Source organism: Pungitius pungitius, chromosome 4 (assembly GCF_949316345.1).
Source record: "Pungitius pungitius chromosome 4, fPunPun2.1, whole genome shotgun sequence".
NCBI classification, from domain to species: Eukaryota; Metazoa; Chordata; class Actinopteri; order Perciformes; family Gasterosteidae; genus Pungitius; species Pungitius pungitius.
The window spans coordinates 5514647-5538525 of NC_084903.1; the positions used below are offsets into that span (position 1 = coordinate 5514647).

Sequence of the window (23879 nt, forward strand, 5' to 3'; positions counted from 1 at the left end):
AACTGCGCAGCTTGAAAGACTCAAGCTTTTCATCCCACAGGTGTGTGTGTGTGTGCTGCAAAGTGTGTGTGTGTGTGTGCGCACTGTACAGCTTGCAGACAACAGGAAGCAGGACGCAGTGGGCAGGCTTTACAGTCTTTAACCAGGCAACTCTTGGTTTGGAGCGCTGAAAGCTGTCATTCTTTAAGGCAGTGGCCTGTTACAGCCTTGGCTGCAGCTCAATGGAGGTACAGAAATACATATATGTGGAAGCTGTGTGGACACCTGTCCTGTTGTGGCCAAGGCCACGTTGCAAAGTGCCAGGAAGCTAGAGAATGCCAGACAGATAGAGAAAAGAAAAGCATTTCGTTGGATCTAGATGATTCCAAGGTTGTTTTAGTTTTGTTGGTTTATTCATTTGGATCCAAACATTATCTAAGCTGCTATTTATTACATAAAAACAGTATCTTTCTGTCATAAAAAGGCCTAAAAGACATGTTGAAGTTTTTTCCTTTAAACAGCCTTAGGGCAACTCTAAAGGGGTAGTTAAGCAATGTACCCAATGTGGTGTACCTCTGAACCCTGAAGACGCAGGCTATGTAGAACGTCACAGTCTACCAAAGTGGAAGCGCCGCCATCACCTTGGAGGCCACGTTGTTAGATGTGCTGAACAGCTTTTATGCTCTCCTTTATCTCCTGAACAAAGTCATCCATCACATCGGCGCCACCTCCAGAGGACGGTTCACTGCGAGTACCTGCAGCGGATGTGAGGATTAGAGGGAACATGAGGGAACACTTCTGGTTGTGTACTGAGGACACAACCAGCTAACTGATGTCATCAGTGACATTTTCAAAACAGCCACCATCATTCCTGTAACTAAAAGCTCTGCAAAAGACTGTGCAAGTGGCCCAAGTCTGTCCAAGGAAGGAGTGACCAAACATCTAACACAGACAAGAACCCACGGGTAGATGGATGTGTTGCCATCATGAGCGTTAGAATGCTACATATTCGGAATGTCTGTTCATAAATATCACTTAATTGTCTTTGTTTCAACGCCAAGCCGATGATGATTTACCACTGATCTTTTAAAGTATCCTTTGAAGGTTCACCAGAGAATGTGCTTCCACAAGGTTGAAATGCGGTAGAATTGTTTATGTCTCATAAACACAGCCGATCTTCACACACTTCTGTAGCAAAATCTGTATTATTTATAACAACCAATATTTTGCATAATGTAGGGAATACACTTTTGGAAAGACATATCTTTTAATTGTAAAACAAGTAAAGGACAAAAGATAACCTTATTACAAAAGCACAGATAAGAACACATCTTACATTTATGGGAGCAGGATTTTATTGTCAACTCGCCTTACGTTTGACTAAGCCATGTGCATAGCACATACAGTGGGACATTTTATGAGGCCCTGGATAAAACTACAGGACAACTAATAAAAACTGTTGATAACAAATTGTCATAAGACCACAGGACTCAGATTTAAAGACAGTACAGTATCACATCACCACGTCACAAAGGGAAGTCCTTTCCCTGAACACAAACGTCCAGGGAGCAGAGTTAGAGAGACATTTATCACGTATCCAGCCAGTCAGTGACTTCAATTACTCACTTTCTGAAACACAACCCATTTCACTGCAAAATGGTCACATCACCTACAGTGTACACACACACACAAACACACATATATGCAGTATAATAACATCAAGGATTGTTTTCTGTGATCAGGGTACAGCAGCCTTTCTGTACTGGTCCTACTGGTCAGCAGCCTCTGCCTACATGTATGTGGGTGGAAGCCAAGAGCTTGCCACGCCAGTCACACACTGCACACTTCAAGAACTACATTGGCCTCGCTTTGACTGTAGCTGAATAACCAAATGAGCAGCTGGAGTAGAGGACTGGCCCTGGATCAGTGGCCGAGGGCAGAAAGGCATTATACTGTAAACATGATGGGCACAATGCAAAGCAGTGATACATGAGAACACTGAGCACAGCTGTGAGCATGCAGGTATACACACCAGTATACCTGCATGCATCCCTGCTGACCAGCTGCAACGTTTGGGAGGAGATTTAAACGCACTCCCTGTAACAAGAGACACCACATGACCAGCAGACAGTGACTGGCGGACTTCTTCTGAGTATTTGACGAGTAGTCGCTGTAGTCTTTTTGGCTTGGTTCGGTCTCCCCTCTCATGCTGATGTGCAGGAATTGTAGCCTAAAGCCACAACAGCAACAGTTTGCATGATATTTGCTTGAACTATTGCGGCAGGGCTCCGCTCTGATGCATCATGACGTCCACTCAAGGCACTCTCACTTAACCGAGAACAGCACAGAATCCCAAAAAAATAAACCATGTTTGGTGGAATGTGAAAGCAGAGATTTCAAACCTCTTGGATTAATGTCTGAATAAGAAAAGAAAAAATGCATAGTAAAAAATAAAAAACAGTTCAAAGGTCACCAGTCAATTTTTTGATATGGCTTGTTGATGATAGATAGAGCTTTGTTGGTTTAAGACTGTGCTCCCCCCCCCCGCGCAAGGAATACCAGCACCTTCAGTTACTTTAAGGTTATATTTACAAAATATATAAAGAAAATATAGGATTACTGGTCGTAGCGTATAGTACAGTCCAACAGCTGTGTGTAAATATTTCTCCCGTGATTATCCATTCTAAAAGTAAATTGCAGGGTAAAGATAGACAGAATGTGACGAGGCGCAACTAGGACAACATGGCTCCTACAGCAGAGACTCACAGAGAGACAGATGGAGACCCAGGTGACATATGTACGCTACACTGAACTGGTGCTGGAGGAGGTTAAAAGCAAGTTAAAGACAGCTTTTGTAAAGGGATATTGGTTTAGTAAAAGAGGGGGAACGAGAGGGAATTATTTATACCGGAACTGTGCCAAACGTTGTGTCCTTGACCGAATGAGCTTATTTTATCCTGAGTGTGTTGTTGTTCATCACTGCCCAAGGAAATGACTGCGGGGGAAATGCACTTAGTGAACGACACTGACGTATAGCCTGAGAAACGCATTTCCAAGGTGACACAACGTTGTGCTTCAAGACACTACGATCAGATCATATGTTTATTTGCTTTCTGCTTCTCTCTGGCTGATATAAAATCACAGCAGCAAAAGTTAATCTGTTACTGGACTTAGTCAGGACATTATTTATTGCTTATGAATAGCTGTCAGTTGTAAGAGTAAAATCGACAAATCTTCTTTTCAAAGAGAAAAGGTTAGATGCTGTGTTGAATGACGGTATTTGGAGGAGACAACGTTTGACACACCAGCGGCACAGTGGTAAAAGGCCTACTCCTCCCAATGCAGCAGCTACCTGACAGTCGGACAGAACTGGACACAAAGAATGATCCTGTTCCACAGTCAAGGCTGCGGCGTTTCCATCGCATTTCAGTTATTTGACCTCGCCTTCAAACGCCCAAATTCCCCACTCATAGAATGTCCGCTCTCTATCTGCGGTCTTATAGGTCTGACTCAGATGGACAGCAGAAAAGTTCAGAGTTCAACCCCTACACCCACCCCCTCCCCCCCCTCCGCAGATCTATAAACAGACCAGTGGAGGTGGTGGGGATTCTTCGTCTCCTTCCAGCTCGTCCACCCCCCCCTCTCTCTTCCCCCAGCGCTGAGTGGATATTATTTCAATCAGGCTCCAGTGCCACACTAGTTTGTCAATCTGTGGCATTTCTAACACCAAACGCACTTGCACCTCATTTAATATTTACTCTAAATCTCCCGTTTAGTTAAAAACATATTTTAAAAACATTGCAGTAACAAACTTGCACTGTTGCATATTTTCCCATCAGTGCAAAGTAAAATCCCGACATCTGTGGAAAGGATTCCCTTCAGTAGCAGCAAATAACTGGTAAGTTAGAGAATGACAACATAAATTACATGTTTCGCCTTTTTGACCCCCCCTTCTTAACAGGGAAAAGACACCCCCCCCCCTTTAAAAATTGTTAGACATAAATAAAAAAAACAAATATATACAATGCAAAAGACATGTGATACAGTTGCATAAGTGAAAGTGCCCCTCCCCCCTCTGTCTCCATATCGAGGTGAAGTCTATTTATGAAGCCACTAGATTCTTGGCAAGAAATGTGTCACCGTCATGGCGGGTGACACTCGGTTTCCTCTTTTTGTTTTGCCGTTCTTACTCAGGCCGATGTACATCCTCGGGTAGGCCACTGACTCATAGGCGTTGTAGTTGTTGGCGAGGAGCTTCTCTCTGAACTTACACTCGTTGTTGTAGTGTAACTGAAAGACAAGAGAGGGAGACGTACGCTGTAGAGACTGTTTCGAAATGCCGATTGTTTGAAGGCAGAGACAAAACAGAGATCCCGGGACATTTGTACGTGTACTGTATGAGGTTGGTGGGGGGGGCGGTTATGTCCGTATTGTTCTTTGTGATTACTATCAAACAATTGCTTTGTTTCTTACCACGGAACTATTGTACAGCAGTTGTTTCTTCAGAGGTTTTGACCCAAAATTTGATTGTCAAATGATGAATGATGTGAATGAGGCAGGACTTAGGACACCAGGCTCTGGTTGCATTATTTTCTCTCAGGAAGTGGAATAATAGTATGTGATCTGGGAACCTTGATGCAGAGTTTTAAACTTATTTCTGACTGTTGCTACATGTGTTATATTCTGTAAAGGTGTATCTGTCTGCCTACTCAGGCAAAACAAGGGCAGCATTTCCTCTCTATTGTGTCAGTAGAAAAAAAAGCCCAATACTAAGTGGCAGCAGGACAATAATGCTGATAGATTCTGATAGAGCGCTCGGCCTAACCTGTGTAAGGCAGCAATCAAGGCATCACCAAGTTGGCTCATTGTCCCCAGGAATAGATACCCCGGTGCTAAGGTTTTCACTTTCAGTTTGAGCTAACCGCTAGCCGAAGGTCTGACCACATCACGGAGCCGCCGCATGCTGTAGTTCTGGTGAAGTAGACGCTGGTGGTGTATGAGGAGGGGCGGAGGTTGTTTTCTCCTTTCTGCCACTTTGGATTTCATCCAATGAACAAAAAACACTAATTTATTATTGAAAAGTCCTCAGGACAGCTCTTCTTTGGCAGATTGGAATCTACAGTGAGCAGCTTTCGCGTCCTGAGGAACAGGTGGGCTAACACGAGAGGACAAGCTAGTGCTAGCGAGTTAGCGAGTTAGCTAGTTTTCAGTACACCCACTACATAAGGCAATACTATGAGGTAATGTCAAAACTGCACCTCTTCACATTCTGTTGATAATGTTACCTAATGTAATGCTTTTTAAAACTCAAATCCTGGACAGATCATTGCATTTTTAAAGAAGCAAGAAGTGCTGTCTGTCCACACATGTTAGCGCAGAAAGTAGCTTGCCGCATATCGGGTGTTCATAACTTGCACAGTAATTTTGTGTAAGGCCAGGCTTTCTCAATCCTTCAACTAGTACCAACTGGCAGGAGTCTAACCAGGCATTAAATTATTAACTTCACTGTGCCGCACCATTCAAATGTAATAAATGGCTTAGCTTTGCTAGTCAGTTACTGTAAAACAGTTTCCCTGTTAGAGGGAAGTGGTCCAGCACTGAGTTCTCAGCTGGGATTTACTGTGACTTTTCAGTCTGTGAAGTCCGTGTTTGTACTGGGTTTCCTTTGGCGAACTTCAGTCAATGAAAGGAAGAAACGGTGATGCAGGTCACAGTGGGCCACAGTAGCAGTCTTAAGCCCGCCCCCAAATGATCTCAGTGGTTGAGGCCTGTGATGACCCCCCTCCCAAACAAATACTGACCCAACACCCCTCTCCTGTGACCCGTGGCTTGTTTGTCTGCATGTGTAGTCATAGCCAGTGAGCAACACACTTTCACAATTTGTTTAAACTGCACTACTAAAACAAAATCATTAAATAAAACATTTTTGTTTAAATTCCCGTCAATGAATGAATGTGTTAACTAGGGCTGCAACAACGAATCGATGAAATCGATTAAAATCGATTATTAAAAGCGTTGGCAACGAATTTCATTATCGATTCGTTGTGTCGCGTGACTATTATCTTTGAGTATTAAAAGAAAGTTGCGCAGAGCTGAGAAAAAAAAAGTTGAGCACTCGCGCAGCAGAACATCGGAGAGACCCGTACTACTGTTCTGAAACATGCGGAGGAAGAGAAGCCAATGCGATCTAAATATTTCACACTGAAATGGGGGGTGCGGGTCCTAGCGGGCAACGGGGGGGGGGGGGGGGGGGTGCTGCGGTTTTCTTTGCAGCGCCAGTAGTTTTACGTTCTAATCGCCGCGCTCGACTTCAAGGTGTAACCTTAATTATTGTTCGGTCTGAAACAGCGCGCCCAGTGACGGATGGTGCAGCAATATTGTTGTCCGGGTGGAAATCAGGATAAAGGTCGGTCCGGGATATTTTCGGGAGGGGCTTTGAAATTCGGGAGGGTTGACATGTCTGATTGTAAGATATGCAAAAGCGACATGGCCTGGCACGGGAGCACCACGGCAATGATTCATGATTTTGTGCCTAATATATTTAATTTGGCGGATGTAAAGTATACATCATGCGATGTGTGTATGTTTTTTGTGTTAGTCCATTTTATTTGCTTACTTAGGGATGTTCAAGGAGCAATCTGTTAGTGCAAAACATATTTAGAAAGTGCACAGTCAGTTCTATTTTTCAATAAAGGGTTGGAAATGAATGTTTTTACATTTTTTATTTTTTTATCCGATTCATCGATTAATCGAACAAATAATCGACAGATGAATCAATTATTAAAATAATCGTTAGTTGCAGCTCTAGTGTTAACGTAGTAATAACGCGTTAACTTTGCCTGTCTGTGTGAGTTTGTAGTATTCATGAAGTTTAGAATTAATGTCAGAGGGAAATATCTGGTATTTAGTCCTTGATATTTAGCTTATTGACATCCATCTTCTTCATTTGTGATATATTGTGTTACTTAAATATTGTGTGTAAATATTTTAATTAATTAATTTCGCTTTGATTAAGGGTTATGTCTTTAATCCAAACGGGCCATGCATCATCTTTCCATTGCAAAAGCAACAGCTACTTTATAATATTTGGTATTAACGTCTGTCTATGTGAAACTTTCTGTGGTGCAACTCGCTTCGTTCTCATTGCACTGCTTAATTATTCATGGATGTGCACATTACCATCTGATTAACACTTTGTTGGAACATGGTCCAACATGAAGTGGTGCCTCCTGCTCCTGAGCTCCACCTTAATTCCTATTTCTTGTCTGAGATTTGAGTTTAACCATTGAACCACTTTGGAAGGACCAGGACCAGGGGATTTCATAGGCATTCTCCAGTATTGTTAGTTACTTAATGACAGTAAACAAATGTACAGTGTGAAAGTCGTCATTTGTGCACTCACAGATCCGTACAGCTTTCCTCTTTGGTTCATGGCCACAAAGAGACTGCTGCGAACGCCCAGCAGAGTCACCACTCCTCTCTCCACCGGAGAGATCTGCAGGACACCTTCAGGGAAGCACATCACACGCTGAAACACACCAGACCTGCTGCTCCACATGGAGACACTGACATCATGTGTAACAGAAGACGAGCTGGATACTCATCAGGAAGCTAAATTAAGCTGTGAATGCCGATTATAACCTATATCTAAACATTTTACACGTTTCATGCTCCACAACATAAATAGATACATTTGGGTTTCAACCTTATTGGGGTTGATCTTCTAAAGTCCTAATGCCTTAACTGGGTTTAAACATTTATCTCTGAATAAGCTCATGTGGTTTGATATGAATGATAATTCAGACGCCACAAAAATACATCAAATTCCTCTGATGTTTGTGTGCTAACATGTAAAACCTGACCGTATATCATGTCAGTCATTGTTGCGTTCCTTAGTAAGTCTGCAGAGATAAATAGTAATACATTTTGAGATGTTTGAGGGCTCACTGATTTCATCACTTGGCCTTGATAAGCTGCTCGCATTCAGCCCACTGTGTGTGTCTCCTTTGTTCCTGCTAATATTTTAAAATGCTTTACAGGAACTTAAATTCCACGCAGATTTTTTCTGCAATGTATCTTCCTGAATCTTTGTGCCTTGTCTCAAAATAGTACAAAGGCAGCTCAAAAAAACTTAACATGCTTTGAGTTCTCCGAGGCAGCCTGTCGGGATGACAGGGATTACATTTGTCATGAAGGAGAATTTCTTGTTTTGTTATTCTACATGTCTGCAAATGTAAGGCAGAGTGGGACTTTGTCTTGGGCTGCTGGGGTTAATCCGTTTTAACAGATGGGACTGTGAACTGTGTCCTAACTTTAGGTGCTGGTCTGGATCACAGCGAGCTCTGGTTACACACAAGAGGAACCAGGACATGAGTCCAGATGTTGGACCTAATGCATGGATCATCGCTCTGTCCTTGAACTGTTCTCATGAATCTCATGAAACATGCCGAGCATGGATGGAGTGAAAAGTAAATGATCAGCAGGTGGTGAAACGTCCTCATAGTCAATGTCTGTAAACATGCGCAAATTGATATTTGTTGGTCTTTTATATGATTTTCTTAAACTGTAAATTTGCTTTTGTTGTTCTGCCGTCGTATATTCTATGAGAGACTGAGTTAGAAAAAAAGTGACAAATGTAAAGTAATAAAAGTAATAAGCCACACACCGTCGATCCATTTAATACATAATTGACGCGACTTACTGTGCCGATTTTCATTGTGTACTCCCGTTATTCTGCCGTCCGGTAACACCTGAATATGAAAGCCAATCCCCACGTTGCAATAGAGGCGACGCAACCTTTTAATGCCCACGAGATAGTCGCCGTCCCGGCGAACCTCCTCGCGTTTCTCCCCTGGGATCCGCGCCAGGGACCGGGAGTAGAGGGCCTCCCAGCGGTCCGCTGTGCCGTTCAAACCGGGGGCGCATCCCGCCAGTCCGGTCACCAGGCCCAACACGAGGACAGTCCGCAGGGCCCCCACAGAGCCCATCCCGGGTCCGGCTCTGCCTTCCCGGTGAGGCGGGAACAAGAAGAATGTGCAGCGGAGCGGAAGAGAGGAGCGGCTGCAAGTTGCGCTCATTCCCGGACCCGACAGGCGCACTGGCTGGAGCGCACGGAGCGACATTGATCTAGACGCTGTGCGGCCATGCCTCTATATTTATACCTACAGAGACATTACATCACAGCTCTGCACCTAGAAGGAATTAGCCCCACAATCAGCCGCACCAAACACTGCTTGAGGCGTCATTGAAATCAAATAATAGCTGTCTTATCTGAGAGAAAAGTCAGTAGTTTGTAGAAAATACACGAATAAAGGCGGTATTATGATAAAAAATACTTCTTTGTGTAAGGCTTTCATTATCAGCAGCAGAATATCATAATTTATGTATGGGAGGATGTAAAATAGGAAACGGCCAAGTTAACAGACCGTGGTGTCGAGACAGGAGACAGTTCTATAAATGAACAATAACAGGAAAAAACACAGGTCCAATTGAACCGAATGAAAAAGCGCTAACTTAAGACTGGTAGAAGGGAAATCATGTCCTCAGCCCTTATAGAAAACAATGGTAAGACTAAATAGAGAGTTTGCACAGTGATAAGTTGGCTGTCATTGTTGGCCCCAACATGCACAGTTTTGATGTCTTAACTGAAGGATTGTGAACTGTAATTTGGGTCAGCATTTTTGTACTAATAAAGACCTTTTGACAAGACTTTATAGCTAAATATTTTGTGAATTGTATTTTGATACACATCTTGACATTTGTCTTCAGTTATTTCACTGTCGCTCTTCAGCATGCTGCTCTGTCAGTTTTATGTTCTAGTGTTGATGGCAAACACAGGAATTGTAGGACTTTTTAGGCACTGCTTACATACAAATTATTGTGTTGTTGTCATTAACCAACTGTTGTCATGGAGGCTTGTCTTTGATATGTCATCCATGACAGTCATTCAGATGCGCTGGTGCGTTGCTTTAGAAATAAACCAAACTTAATGGCGTACCCTCCCTTAACTTCACCATTTCATCAATGCTATTATTCCGGCTTGAATGTATGTTGAGCACTGCCATTTGCCCTCTCTGTCAAGTGTCCTATTACTCATCTCTATGTTGGAGCACTGAAGGTCTTCTTCTGTGTCAGACCAGAGATAGAATCCTTTGATCTCTGGGGTGGCTCACTCACGCTCCTTATTGACCACGCATGACACGTTTTCTCACGTTCACATTCGGGTAATCCTCAATGTCCTCAATCCTCAACAACATTGTTTCTTTGTGTGCTGCAAAATGGCTCCATGAATGCAGTTCAATCTTAGAGACAATCCTGTGGTGTTACGCCCCCCCCCCTAAAAAAAATGGTTGACATACCAGCCAACAGACAGAGCTCAGTCTGGGAGACCCAATTAACCCTCAGGATGCATGGACCGAAATAATGCTGGTGGTCCATTAAAACCTGCCCGGATGTGGAACAACCAGGAAAAGAACATTTTAAAACTCTTGACCACTGGCTCTCAAGCACATAACTTATTGGCTCCAGAATGACAGATGGACTTCTTGATCTCCATTACAACTTATTGACCATGCTGGACTCCTCAGAACAGCCCATTAACCACTGTACGTCTATGACAACTGATTGACGCCTGCCTTTCTATTAGACCTTTCTGACCACTGGAACAAAAGTACAAATTATTTTGGACCTCCAGAACAACTCATCTGACAATGGAAGCAAAGATAACCTATGCACCACTAGACTACTTGGACCTCAAGGGCTCAGTGACTATACTGGACCAGCAGGAAAATGGATGGACTTCTGAGCTCTACCGTAGCAGTGAAAGAACTGGATCACCTCACGTGTTGAAAACAGGATGACTGACACACAATGAAACCTTCAGGGAATCTGATAGAAAATCCTCGGAGCAGGATATATACGTTTTTTGTGGACATTGGAATACTGGTCCTGGCTGGCTAGTTCAGCGTGTTCCTGGAGGGAAAGACCTGAAGACATTTGTAAACCGAGTACCCAGCAGGTTCTGCGCTGTCACTGTCCATGGTTCTGTAATCTCCAATTATCATTCTTAAATAAAACAATGTTTAGATGCGTCCCTACTTTGTGAGTTACTGTATGCACAGCTTAAGTTTTTCTTTATGTTGCACTGAAGCCATTGTGGTTTTAGGTTGCATGTACGTAATGAATTATGCTGAGAGAGGTTTGGGATTTCACTGGGTGACAGCTGCAATGCAGATCTTAAAATGTCTCAACATCCACACAAGCATTCATTCTCCAACTTGTTTGTTCAACACTTCTAAAACAATGCACTGCATCTTCTGGTAATATATGAACACATACAGTATATAAACAGTTCTTTCTCTGAACCAAAACTCAACGATGCAAGTTTTAAGAACCTCAGGTAAAATTACTTTCCAACATTAAAAATAGGATGTACTTAACAGAAGGTGAGTTGATATTCTCAATGTTGTCAAAACCTCACACGGTCATTATTATGGCAAAACTTCTTTCATCCCCTCATTCCTTGCTCACCTGCTGCATTAAAAATCAACTGCTGCAGTGAAATAGTCTGTCCAAATTGTATCACACACAAAACATGAATCTGTTCACACATCAACCTGGACCAGCGTGTCCTACCTCTAAAGAGTCATGTCGTGTATCCAAACAGAGGAGAGACATTTCATCTGATGATGTCTTTCCTGTCCAGTTGGGTGCTGGCCAGCTGTCACTGACCACTGCCGGACCGGAATCACTCAGGCTATAAAATAAATGGCCATGTTTCACATTTCCCGGGGGGAAATGGGTAAAGTCCCTTTTGTTTGGCCCATTGAAGGCCTTCTGCTGAAAAAAATGGTTATTCAGCCTTATCTATATTTTTTTGAGTAATACTTTAGCTCTTTTACACAACATGTCATGATTCACCCATTCATACACCGGTGAGAGGAGCTAGCACACAGAGTGACACATGCTTTATCGGTAGCTAACATTCACACACCAGAGCCACAGCTTTGGGGGCCGGGTTGGGGTTATGTGTCTTGCCCAAGGGTTAGAGTACGAACCATGGTCCTCAATTTGAAGAATGGCAGCTCCTCTGTTTGAGTGTTGGAAAAAATGTTCATTCTGTTGGTGAACATTTTGATGTACTTTAATGTTTGGTTACAACTAAAGACGAGAAATACTCGCTGGTGCTGGGCTGCCTGCAGAGGGCATTGAACAGTTGCCAAACTCAGTGTGATCAAATAACGCACAAACCACTGCGGTGTGAAGGAGAGGGACAGCTATCTGCCTCTGGGGGTCACTATTTACAAGTGAACACGCTGCAGTCACCAGCTAAGAGCTCAGGAAATATCCTCACTTCTAATCCTATTAATAACTCAACTGTGCTCAGTTCTTTCACATGTTTTAAGAAGATTGCTTTCTGATTGAGAGTTAGACAAAAAGTCCCATTCTGACACATTCACAACACAACACACATTCTGTCTGGTTTTTCATACGCCTAAAACATGATGATGACAGCATGAAAAACACCTTTTACTCATTGGTGTGAAGTTTGTGTGGAAAAGTTCTAATGAGGCACTTAAAAAAAAGGTTAAATAATTTAACCGTGTTTAATAGTCTATAACTAGTGTTTTTTTTATATCACTCTGTAAGAAAAGAATCTGTTGATACAAAATGGACTGCGAACGGAATCTTGGTAAATGCGCAGTAATATATGCAGCTTGGCAATCAATTTTTAAAGGCTTCACTATGTCATTGTTAATGAATATCATTCATTGAAGATGTGTAAGTGATTTATTAAGGTCTTTAAAAGCCATGCCAACTTGTAAACCTATACAAGGCGTGCCTGATTGTAAAGGTTATGAGGTTTTTACATGAACACAGATTTTCTAGAGAACATCTAAATGAAAAAATGTATCCCACTTACTCAAGTTGTGTCAAAGGGGACCGTAGGTGTTTCACTTTCTTAACAAAGGGCTTAGAATGATTTAAGAAATGTCTTAGCGCAGCTGAAGTGTCTGACGAGTGCTGTGACTATTGCCCAGCTGATGAGTCGTGGTAAGGTCTATCCTTCAGCTGGATCCCATGGATAGAAAGATCATGAAGGTAAATGTTGCTCAATGAAAAAGAGGCAGGGAGACGGGCCACAAAAGGTCCCAGCCTCTCTGAAGGCCACATTCCCGTTGAGTAATATTAGAGTATGGCATTCATGAAAAGCCATAGCAAGGTGTCACACTTTGTCTGACACAGTTTCTGCTTACAGCTGGGCCTGCCTTGTTTGTCGACTCTGTCGGCTTTTGGTCGGTGTTTAAAAAAAATGAAGCCCAAAAGTCTCAAGCGACATTGCTTCCCAGGCCCCCCTTGGGAGGAGCTATTGTCCAGGCCAGGAAGCCTCCCCAGCCCCGCAGGTATAGAATAACAAGGCTTTATATGCAGCTACCTATAGATGGGAACGAGGCAAGGCAAAACCTGAACATCCAAAATAGTCCCAATGCTGCTTGGGACCATTTTTACATTGATGGTTGTGTTGCAGCAACAGGTGCAGCACTTGAACAAATGAGCTATAGCAGGGACAGAGGATAATGTCCAACGTCGAGGGACATGGACAGAGGGGTGGGGGTGCTGGGTACAACTCTTAAGGCACACCACACACTAAGCTGTAATGAACCAGCCACACCTGTCTACAACTGCTATCCATCGGAGAAATACGGCACAGCAGGCTGTTATCTGCTGTCACAAGTCCCAATATGAGATGTAGTACTAAAAGCTACGATTAACACTACAAAAAGGTCACACCAGTTACAGTGTATCAACATTATCATGGATTTTATTTGACTGTTTATCTGTTGTTATTATTATTAGGAGGCAATGGGTAAAAAATAAAGTGTGATCAAGAAAAAGTAGAGAAGCACATTGGTCCTGGGTCCAGCTTTTTGTCACTTGTTTTTGAAATCAAAACATGCTGTTGTGTGTGTCAGGCTTCACAAAGATGTGGCCCAAAGAAAAATGGAACCTGAGACTTCATCAGCTGAAATAATAATAATGATCCGTTCAACTACTACAACCGTGGTTTACCTTTAAATATAAAAACTTGTTGGGCATTTTAGGTTGGGTTGCTTCATGACGTCCAAACATTGTTTTTAACACAGGAGCTCATAAGGACTTTACATTACTAATACATGACTAACACACATATGTATCTCTCTAATTTACTATAATAACACTTATTTTCCAGAAGGAAGAGAAAAGTGCTCCATTCTAAAACAGAGAAGACAAACTTTAGAGACATGTTAGAACAAATCAAAGAAGGGTTGGAACAAATGAGCCAGTTGCTTCATTGGGTCAGTCCCATCATGTTTTATATTGGAACCAGGTGGTGAGTGAAAACTATGAAACAAACAGCAACATTGGTAAAATGCAGAAATAGAATTATCAATAACTTACAACACAGGCACCAAATAAATATTCATCTCATTAGTAAAAATATAAAAAGTCCATCTTTCAGTTGACTAGCAGTAGACATCACATGGTAACACACGCCTCACATTGACTTCTCCTAATGTGAATCTGACAAAAAGTGCTTTGCTGATTAAAGTCCTCTCTTCAATATTTGTTAGCACTTCAATTAGGAAATATATTGTATTAGATCCTGTTTGTGAAAAGAAACGCTATGATGTACATGCATACCATAATTACAATAGAACCACGTTAAAAGGGTTTTTGATCCGTGTGATGTTGATGGTAAAATTATTTATTTTACAAAAGTAGAACTTCAACTATATTAATACATCTGTTTACATGATAAAAGCATTTAAAAAAATATGTCAAAATCTGAAAGTGGTAGATTATTTAGCTGTGTGTGTGTGTGTGTGTGTGTGTGTGTGAGTGAGTGTGTGTGTCAAAGTCTCCTGAAAGTTAGTTTTGATCGGCCCTACATTTGCCCCAACGCTGTGCCTTTTTTTCTCCTCTGGATTTTCTTTTCTCCGTGCATCAACATACTTCTGCTAATCCACCAGGCAGAATCCGAACAGTTTCTTCACATCCTCCGCGGCTATCAAGCTACAGTATGTGCCGAGACCAGGGGTCCACGTTTGAGTCACAGGGCAACGGGGTAAACTCCCGCCATATAAATCTGCTCAGTCATCTGGCCGCAGGCCCCGGCCTTTCCTGGCGCGATGTCTGCGTCGGCGCCGCTCTCCTCCGGTGACGTTCGTGACCATCTCGTGGTCCGTGAGTCCGAGCACACGCGGCAGGAAAAGTGATGCTTTGTCCGTACTCCGGGTTTTGAACCCTCGCCGCGGCCTCCCTTTGCCGTTGATGGAAACGTACCACTGCCGCTTGACACTGGCACGCCGCTTACTGCCGCTTCCCAGCGGCAGCGGCAGCTCGGTGGAGTGGTGGCACGACGCGTAGGTGTTGTACCCCAACTCATGGATCCGCTCCACAAACTCACACTCTTTGTTGAACACTTCCTGGGGGGACGAGAGAGGAGGAAACGGTCAGGCACATTTGTCTCGCAGCTTGTGTATGGTTTCACAGGGCGACCTCTGAAAGGCACTAAGAGGGTTTCTAGCAGCAGCCTCTGCCACTGTCAGCACTACAATAACACAGTTTAGGCTAGGCCAGATTAGAGTCACAGCCTTCACCAAGACCTCTGTGCCATGTGTTAGCAGCATCTGTGTGGTGAAGAAAAGGTATCACAATAAAGGATGAGATAACATCTGTACCCACCGAAGCATACAGCTTGCCTTTATCATTCATGGCCAGATATCTGCTGGAGAAAAGCCCTTTTATGGCCACAACGCCCACGTCCACCGCTGTAATTTCCATAATGCCTGCAAAACAGAGAAACATCTGATAAACAAATAATTCAATTCAATTATTTTTATTTGTAAAGCCCTATATTGCAAATGACACATTTGCCTCCGAAGGCTTTACAGTCTGAATCATGCGACATCCCCTGTCCTGAAACCTTCACATCGGCACAAATAGTGGATATTAAGATAGCGTTTGGCATATGGCTGCAGGGGAGGTTTAATAAAAGACGAATCTGGATTCTTATAAGCATCATTCTTTATTTGCACTGTGGATTTATTCACCATCAAACTGAATAATCTCTGCCTACTCTTTCAATGAAGAAATGAACATCCTGTTGTGTTCACACTTAGTCCCGCCCCATTCAGTGTGTTTATTGGCTTCTTTAATCAGTGCTTGATTAGTCAATGGCCCATTGAGCGCTGTAGAAAGGCTCTAATGGTCGCTGATTAGATAAATACATCCGTTTGGACAGCGCCTTTGTCCAGCCTGGATGTTAATACTTCCAATGGAGACTAACCTGCGCGATTTGTCGCACAGACACAAACTCACATGAACGCAGACGGATACGTAAACACACAGAGTGACTGACAGTGAATAATCATATCAGAATATGCTCAATTATATCAATAAATACCACCACGCAACTATAGTGAATACTACACATGCCCATACATTTTAAGCACAGCCTGAATTCAATTCAAACCCAATATAATTAATTTACCCGAAAAGTGAATATGTTTCATTCCACAAAATATTATTCTGTGCTAGTTGTGTCACGGTTGTCTGTGCGTAAATACTCACTATACTTGTTGTTTTCCTCCAGTGATCCATTTATGGTTCCGTTGGGATGGATCTGTAAATGATATTTAGTGGCGCAGTAGAGTTTCCTGCGTCTCGGCGCTCCACCGAGGTGCTCATAAACTCCTCCGCGGCCCCCGGCGTCCCTGCGCTGCCGGGGCTGTCCAGCCTGGCCCGTGGAGCAGCGGGCCTGGAGACAGACGGGTTGCAACACGCTCAGCAACACCAGCAGAGAAATCATCAGCATTGTGGCATGGCCGTAGAGCGACGCTTGTATTCAAAAAAAAAAAAAAAAACGGAGCCCTTCTTTCTGGCTCTTAGGGTCCCATTAAAGTGTCGGGGCCCCCGCGCTCGAGAGCTCCAGCCGTGCGCAGAGATACCGCCCTCGAGGTGGGATCGGCTCCTCGCCTCTGCTGTGAATCCCTCCTGCGGGTCTGACTGAGCGCCTCCGCTCAGACGCAGCGCACATATAAAAGAAGCTTGTGGCGACAATAGGCTGAACTCCAACCAATTGATACAAAGGGAAGGGGGGGAGGCCAAAGGTATCGGGCCTGTGTGAAGTGAGAGACTGCGGCGTGGATAAAATTACACAGTGGCTGAGTGCGGAACAGCTCTCTCCTCTGAACTCCTCTTGTGAAATGTCCTGAAAGAGCAATTAGACATCCCAAATTACACAGGCACAGCCAGCCCGTGGCAGACACTGCAACAGGTGAGGAATAAGCCTGCTGGGTATCAGCGAGCTGTCTTAACCTTTAACACAACTCTTCAACGGACTTCTTTTCTCTGTCGGATCCAGACACACCTCTTGTTATTGGCTAGTACAGATCCGCCTGCAGTACAGGTTGATTCCTCCTCGTTCCTCAGGTGCTTGCTGTGGCGCCGAAGCTGGCGGGTGTTTCTGTACATACGTATGTGTACATGAAACAGAGATCCACAAAGTTCTTCCACCGGCTCAATCAAAGACAACTTCTCAGCAGTTTGAAAGCTCCCAGGCGTCTTTGTTCTCAAGTATTCAGATGCTCCTTCCTGCTCCTGACCTGCATTTCCTGCTAATGTTAAGGGTCATTTCTGTTGAAGTTAGATTAAGAGGAAAAGACAAATGAATGGTCTGTCCCAGATCCGTCTCCGTGTCCTCCTCACGCCACGGACCTCTCTGCCATGCGTTAATACTTCATCTTCCACCCGAGCAATGGATTGTCCCAGACTTTTCCCGTCCTAATGCTGAGCTCCGGCTAGGCAGCAGCCGGTGGGCGGAAGAGCAGCAGGCTAAATGACTACTGCCTAAATTGCTTCCATCTTGGTCGCATTATGGTTTGCATTCTGGTAATTAGCACCATCATCTACAAATCTCTGTGCCCTTTGGCGCTGCTCCACTGCTGCTGTGAAGGCCTCTGCTGACAATCCCCCAGAGGCTCACCGGTTAATTTGTCTTCCCCTCCCATACATCACCCAGCCAGCGGCCTCTGTCACTTTATTTACCCCAATGATCAGGAAAAGGCAGCTCTCTTTTAATTACAAATGTGCGCACGTTATGTCCCACAGACCCCTCTCGAGTCAGACGAGCCAGTAAAGCGCGAGCCGGGCCGTGTGTACGAGCGGTCGCTCTGGTGGCCGTTTCTAAGTGAGACACTCTTGATGTGGTTAGATGCTGGAAGAGGGTGGAAGCTCAGATGTGGCCTGCTGTTTCTCTCAGAAACTATTTTAATTATGCTCCCCTCCACGCCGCCCACACAGCATCCCATCAATAAGGAGGGCAAGCGCTCTCAAGAGGACCCACACACACACACACACACACACACCCTTGTATTAACATTAGGAAACGTTTGTAGTTTTTAGGGTTCAAATGTCAATTATTTAACAGAGCCAATTCTTTGCACAGTGGGTTCCTCTTCTGAAGTCCCATTTGGGAGCCCAGTTGTTCTAAAGCAGGACACAATGCTTAGTGGAAAAGTCCAATTTGTAGAAGTTCAGCAGTGGGTTGCATCTTATGTCGGCTCTCCCTTTTAGCTGGGCAGAGAATAATGTTAATTACATTAATACAGGAATAATCTGTAGTCCACCAATCTGGATGATAACCAGCCGAAAGAAGCCTCGTCATTCAGCATAAAGTACAGATTCTCTATCGTATTAGCCATGAATCTGTTGTCTGATTAGATCGGATCCACTTGAGAAGTAAACACACTGACACACACACACACACACCCGAGACCTGTGGAAGTGAAACAGGACCCTGCCCAGCCGGATTGGACCGACTGGAGTGCCGGGTCGCTCCCCGATTACTAAGAGCCCCCAGAAGACCAGCCCCGGGTGAGGGCATCGGGGGGCATCTCAAATGCATCTCGAGAGGTCACTTATATTTGATTTCACTTCCCTGCTCACTTTTCAACGTCGGGAAACTTCAACCGCAGCCAAACTGCAAAGAATACCCATTTGTACCGGGCCATAGAGGGAGAGGAGGAGCAGCAGCTGCTGACGGCTCGGCCTCAGACTTCAGAACCTCGTCCCGGTTTGGCAGAGTAAAATCAACTGTGTTTCCGAGCTTTGTTCTGCGCTCCACACAATACAAAGTTGACTAATTGGTCCTTCAATGCGGCCAGGGAGCCATTCGAGTTCACATTACACTGCACACTTGCATTCCTGACCGCCTCCCACCGTGGCCGCAGTGATCAGGTCCCGGTGCGTCCCTGTGCGTCCGGGGGCCATTCACACCTGTGTGGGAAGGAAAGCTCTGGCGATTCCTGACAATTTACACAACTGGAATATTTTTTAAAGCACTTTTGCCATCATCCACTTGACAAATGAATCCAAAGGCGGCCACATGAAGTGCTCCAGGACAAAAGCCAAAAGCATACATTTTAACTTTCCCCTTTTCCCTCCTCCAGGCATGAATGAAAGCAAGAATTTCAGGGCTCCTTTTTTAATTGACCTCCCCCAAAATCCCACCACCACCCCAACAAACCCTTTTGGCACAAAAGGGATTCTTTTCTGCAATAATACAAAGGTTATTAGCCAGGTCCTTTTCTTGCCCCGCCCCCACCCCCCTTTTAGCGGAGGAAAAAGGAGGTACCAGTAATCCAGAGCAAATCAAAATGACCTTTGAACCCTTTCTGCTGTACTTTTTCTCATGGACAGAGTTCTTTGGTGAGGCGGTGATCAGAGGGCTGAACCCAGCCGCTGCCTCTCGTCTCCTGACAAATCGCTGCTGAGCCTCCTTTGTCCCCGTGACTTTGATCTCACCTGCTTGTCAGGCGCTTCACAAAGAGCCCTCGTACAGTTCCAGCACACAGCAAACAAATTGGCAACTATTTTCTTCTGCTTCCCTCTTGCTCGCCTTCTTTTCTTTTTGTTTAACCCAGTTCTGTGTTAAACACTGATGTGTTGAATAGGTCGATGGTGTTTCCCGAGCGTAACACCATTAAAATAAGAATTGTCTTCTCTGGTGATAAAGTGGAGAAAAAAACAATTGGAAATGGCACGGGAAAAGAATCTGACCGGTGCGGAACAAAAATGGTGATGAAATGAAATAGATGTCAGCTTTTCTTTAAAGAACCACAATGGGAATGACTAATTAATTATGTGAGTATCATTTAGACAGTTTCTGTTTCTATACTGATTAAACAAATACACGTTCACTTATTTAAGGATTCCATATTTTCTCATCTTTAACACTGTATACTAATATTATTTATAGAGAAAATACATTCTTGTTATTATATAGCAGACCTCAAAAAGTCCTATGCTATTGGTTTCTTCAAAAAGCAGAATGAACACACACACACACACACACACACACACACACACACAAACACACATGTACACACAAATTGCCTCAAAAACGTTGTGTTGCTCAATAGCATCGATCCCTTTATCAAACATTGGTCAATAATTACACCTCATTGTGATAAATATGGGCAGAGATTTCATAGACAACAAGACAGTTAGCGAGTTGACGTCTCTCAGCCGTTTGTTATGAAGATGAGAAAGATGAGAAAGATGATGCTGCTCGTGTGTGTGTGTGTGTGTGAGAGAGATCTTTGTTTTCTAAATTCATTTGTATGCCAATTTAAATGTTAGGTGAGGCAGACCAAATTTATATTTTTTCCAAGTGGCGGCAAGATAGTGAGTGTCACCATAACATGAACATCTGTAAATTATACAGCACAGACAATAATATAAAGTTGGATATTCTGATTCGGTGAAGTTGGTATGTTGAATTATTTTCATTAATACTCCCCAAAAATACATTATTGGGGAGAACCTTTTCCACCCCCAGGGCCAGCTGTGCCCGTTTATTGTGACTCAAATAACGCCGCCGTATAGAAAAACATATTTTGGCATTAAAAGTTCAAAGGTGGCTGTTGTCCATTCTTGCGTCACTCTCATGAAAGAAAGACATCTTCATATTAACTGCTACTTTTCAATGCCAATACATTTTATTTATTTAAACAAACTTTTAAAGGCAACCAAGGGTTGGACATTTTCAGTTCGAGGGGGTCACTCCGTTGCTCTCTGCCCCGCTGCTGCAAGCGCCACACAGACATTTTCGCGACATATTCAAGTCAGAATGGAAAAATGTAAACTCAATTTCAAGGGGGGGGGTCGCTGTTTTAATGGTAGGGGAAACATTAGTAATGGGCAGAGTAACTCATTACCCGCTGACAGCCGAGCAGGTTTGGATGAGCTTACAATAAAGTATCACAGTGCATTGTCACAAAGAGCATTTAAGGGGAATTATTACCATTTACAGAAGTATATAAAATATATATATAGTCCCCCCTTCCAGTCTCCTCTCTCAACACGCACACACTCACACACCGTTGAATACCAGCCTCTATCCTTGTTGCCTCTGATAGTTGTAAAAATATGATAAAAATAATTTTCGAAAAAAACGCAGCTCAGTGCGCTCAAGTTATGTTTTGCCATTTGCGTTGCCATGAATAAACCTACAATGTTTATCTCCCCTTCTCGTTCTTACACGCTTTCTCTTTTAGCTTCTCTCTCTCTCTCTCCCCTTCTCCCACTGTCACTCTTTGTCTCTCATTCACTCGCTTCCTTCTGAAACCGGATAGGTCTGTCCTATACTCCTACAGCTCAGTGATTGTTAGCTGCAGGTTCTCAGATGCCTGCAGAGTGGCTGCACCTTCCAACAGGCAAATGATTGTGGAAGGATGAAACTCTAGAGGCCATCAATGGCTGTGACACACACTCACACTCACACACACACACACACATTCATCAAACAAATACAGGTGTACACACTATCCACACAAACATGCACACGCATATACACAATCAGTACCATAGAAAGTGAGTAACAGACGCTCAACAGTTTTCCATGGTCAAATGTCGAGTGTTGTTTTGAGACAACACAGTGGGGCCTTAAAGTGTTGGCTGGCTAGTTAGCGAGGTAGCTTGTCCTTCTCTGGGGGGCAGATGGACGCTGTTGGCCACCAGTGAGCTACTCATTTTCTCTAACCAGTGTAGCATTAAAGCACTGCTTTAATGCTACACTGCTAGCTAGACAGTTATCTAGCTAACCGTCTAGCTAATAGCTAACTACTTAGCCATGATTTAATTAATGCACATTAATAACACCGAACTTTAGTTGAACAAAGTTGTTACTCATCTGGTCATTTACAATATGCTTTGACCGCTGAAAAAAGAGTTTTCATGAAGAATCATGTTTTCATTTTTTTTCATACTCTTTCTCTTCATACGTAATATTGTTATTCCCGCTGCTCGTTTTAGTCAACACGACAAAGCCGGCGACTTACCTTAACTTTGTTCAGTTCATGAGGAGGTCAGTAATAGATTATCAGCAGTACTATTCATAATGGCTCTATGGCAAGAGAACATAGATGGCTTCCATCTCTGTGGTCATCTTCCAGTGAGATAAGACCCTCCTGGCTACCTCAAAGTCGAGCCCCTGTTGCCGACCTGAGGGCGTTTGATCAGAGCGGTTCTGGCTATAGGTCCAAACTCCGCTAGAGCGTCTGTGCCTTTCTGGTTTTACTCTTTTCTTCTTCTGGCATCCGGCTCCATTTTTGTAGCTCTCTGTAGACTTCAGTATTTAAACCCTGATGCCACACTTCCCTTTACTACTCTGCAGTTTGACAGTTGATTCTACATCTAAAATGCACTAATAACCGTAACACTTGTTGTGTCAGGATGCGTGTTGATCCACAACACCAACATTTGTCTTCCAGCAGAACCAGTCTGTCACACATCACACAATGACCTAAAAAACACTTTTGTTGTCTATGATTTTTTTATTTTATTGTTATTTACTCCTTCTTTTATTCACACTCAAACTAAAGACCCTTTTGGGTTGGGTGTCAAAGAAATTAATCAGAAATGTTTCCTAACCATAAATAATGCAATGCAGAACTTAGTTATGTATATTCACTATGCACACATGCAAATATAGAAATACCACAAAGGATCCACATCACATCATCTAAATGCAATTTATTTTTATGTTAGTTACCTGCAGTTTGTTAATTGCTTACATTCTTGGTAAGACCTGGCACTCAAGCTGATGCTATCACATAGAAACGCTCACATACAACCTGCGTCTCTTTCCTCTGAAGGTAACAAACAGTGGTAGCGTGTGATGGATGGTTAGATACTCCCTCCAGCTGACATTGATGAAGTAGCTTTTTTAAGGAGCTCATTTAAAACAGAATGTTGCCTCATTTCCTTAGGACTATAGAAAACAAACCCTGGCCGCTCCACAGGGGGCGATGCGAGGAAGCTGCTGGCTAAATGAGTGGAAGACGGATGAGGTGGTTTTACCTAAGACCTTCGCTTGGAACAGATTCACAGCACCATTCGGGGTGAGTGGAAATTACTTGGTGTGCGTTGCTGACGTTGGAACAGGGTAAACCAAAAATCACCAGCGTCAACGTTTTCAATTTTAGTTGGGTCGAAAGAGAGATGCCGCAGGTGTAATCACTGTTGCAAAGGCAGATAGTTGAACACCACTATTTTTGTTCTGCCTCCGTGTGTTAGTGCTTTTCTTCCCCACACTCCCACAATGTGTGTTTGGGGTGAATATGGTACAGGAGGAATCACGATCACAGAGATGTTTTAGTAGACGTAAGCCACAGTCATGTTAACATGGTCTACATGTACCGAGCAGCATGGTGGGCTGTCTAATGAAGAACAGACCTGTGTCTGCGTATGTGTGTGTCTGTGTCTGTGTGTGTGCTTGTTGAGCTGCATACCTCAGTAAGAAGTTTTCACACTATTATGCCTATTATTCCCCAATAAACAAAAGACACTTCCTG

At 43.5% G+C, this 23879-nt stretch overlaps 2 protein-coding genes across 3 annotated transcripts; both read right to left on the reverse strand.

Moving 5' to 3' along the window:
* Nucleotides 1-248: 248 nt before the first annotated feature.
* On the reverse strand, nucleotides 249-9085 carry fgf4 (fibroblast growth factor 4). Of its 2 annotated transcripts, XM_037481595.2 has the most exons (4): nucleotides 8681-9085; nucleotides 7382-7485; nucleotides 4170-4269; nucleotides 249-734 (listed from the first exon to the last, which is right to left on the reverse strand). In XM_037481595.2, the coding sequence occupies exons 1-4, from the start codon at nucleotides 9054-9056 to the stop codon at nucleotides 637-639; spliced, it is 678 nt and encodes a 225-aa protein (XP_037337492.1). In that variant the 5' UTR covers nucleotides 9057-9085; the 3' UTR covers nucleotides 249-636. The 2 variants fall into 2 exon arrangements, with proteins under 2 accessions (XP_037337492.1, XP_037337502.1); XM_037481605.2 differs by lacking the exon at nucleotides 249-734 and having other exon boundaries at nucleotides 4058-4269.
* Nucleotides 9086-13816: 4731 nt separating this feature from the next.
* Nucleotides 13817-16859, reverse strand: fgf3 (fibroblast growth factor 3). Its single transcript, XM_037449227.2, has 3 exons — nucleotides 16594-16859; nucleotides 15706-15809; nucleotides 13817-15446 (listed from the first exon to the last, which is right to left on the reverse strand). Exons 1-3 carry the CDS (start codon nucleotides 16835-16837, stop codon nucleotides 15111-15113), a joined length of 684 nt encoding a protein of 227 aa, XP_037305124.1. The 5' UTR covers nucleotides 16838-16859; the 3' UTR covers nucleotides 13817-15110.
* Between the last annotated feature and the right edge of the window lie 7020 nt (nucleotides 16860-23879).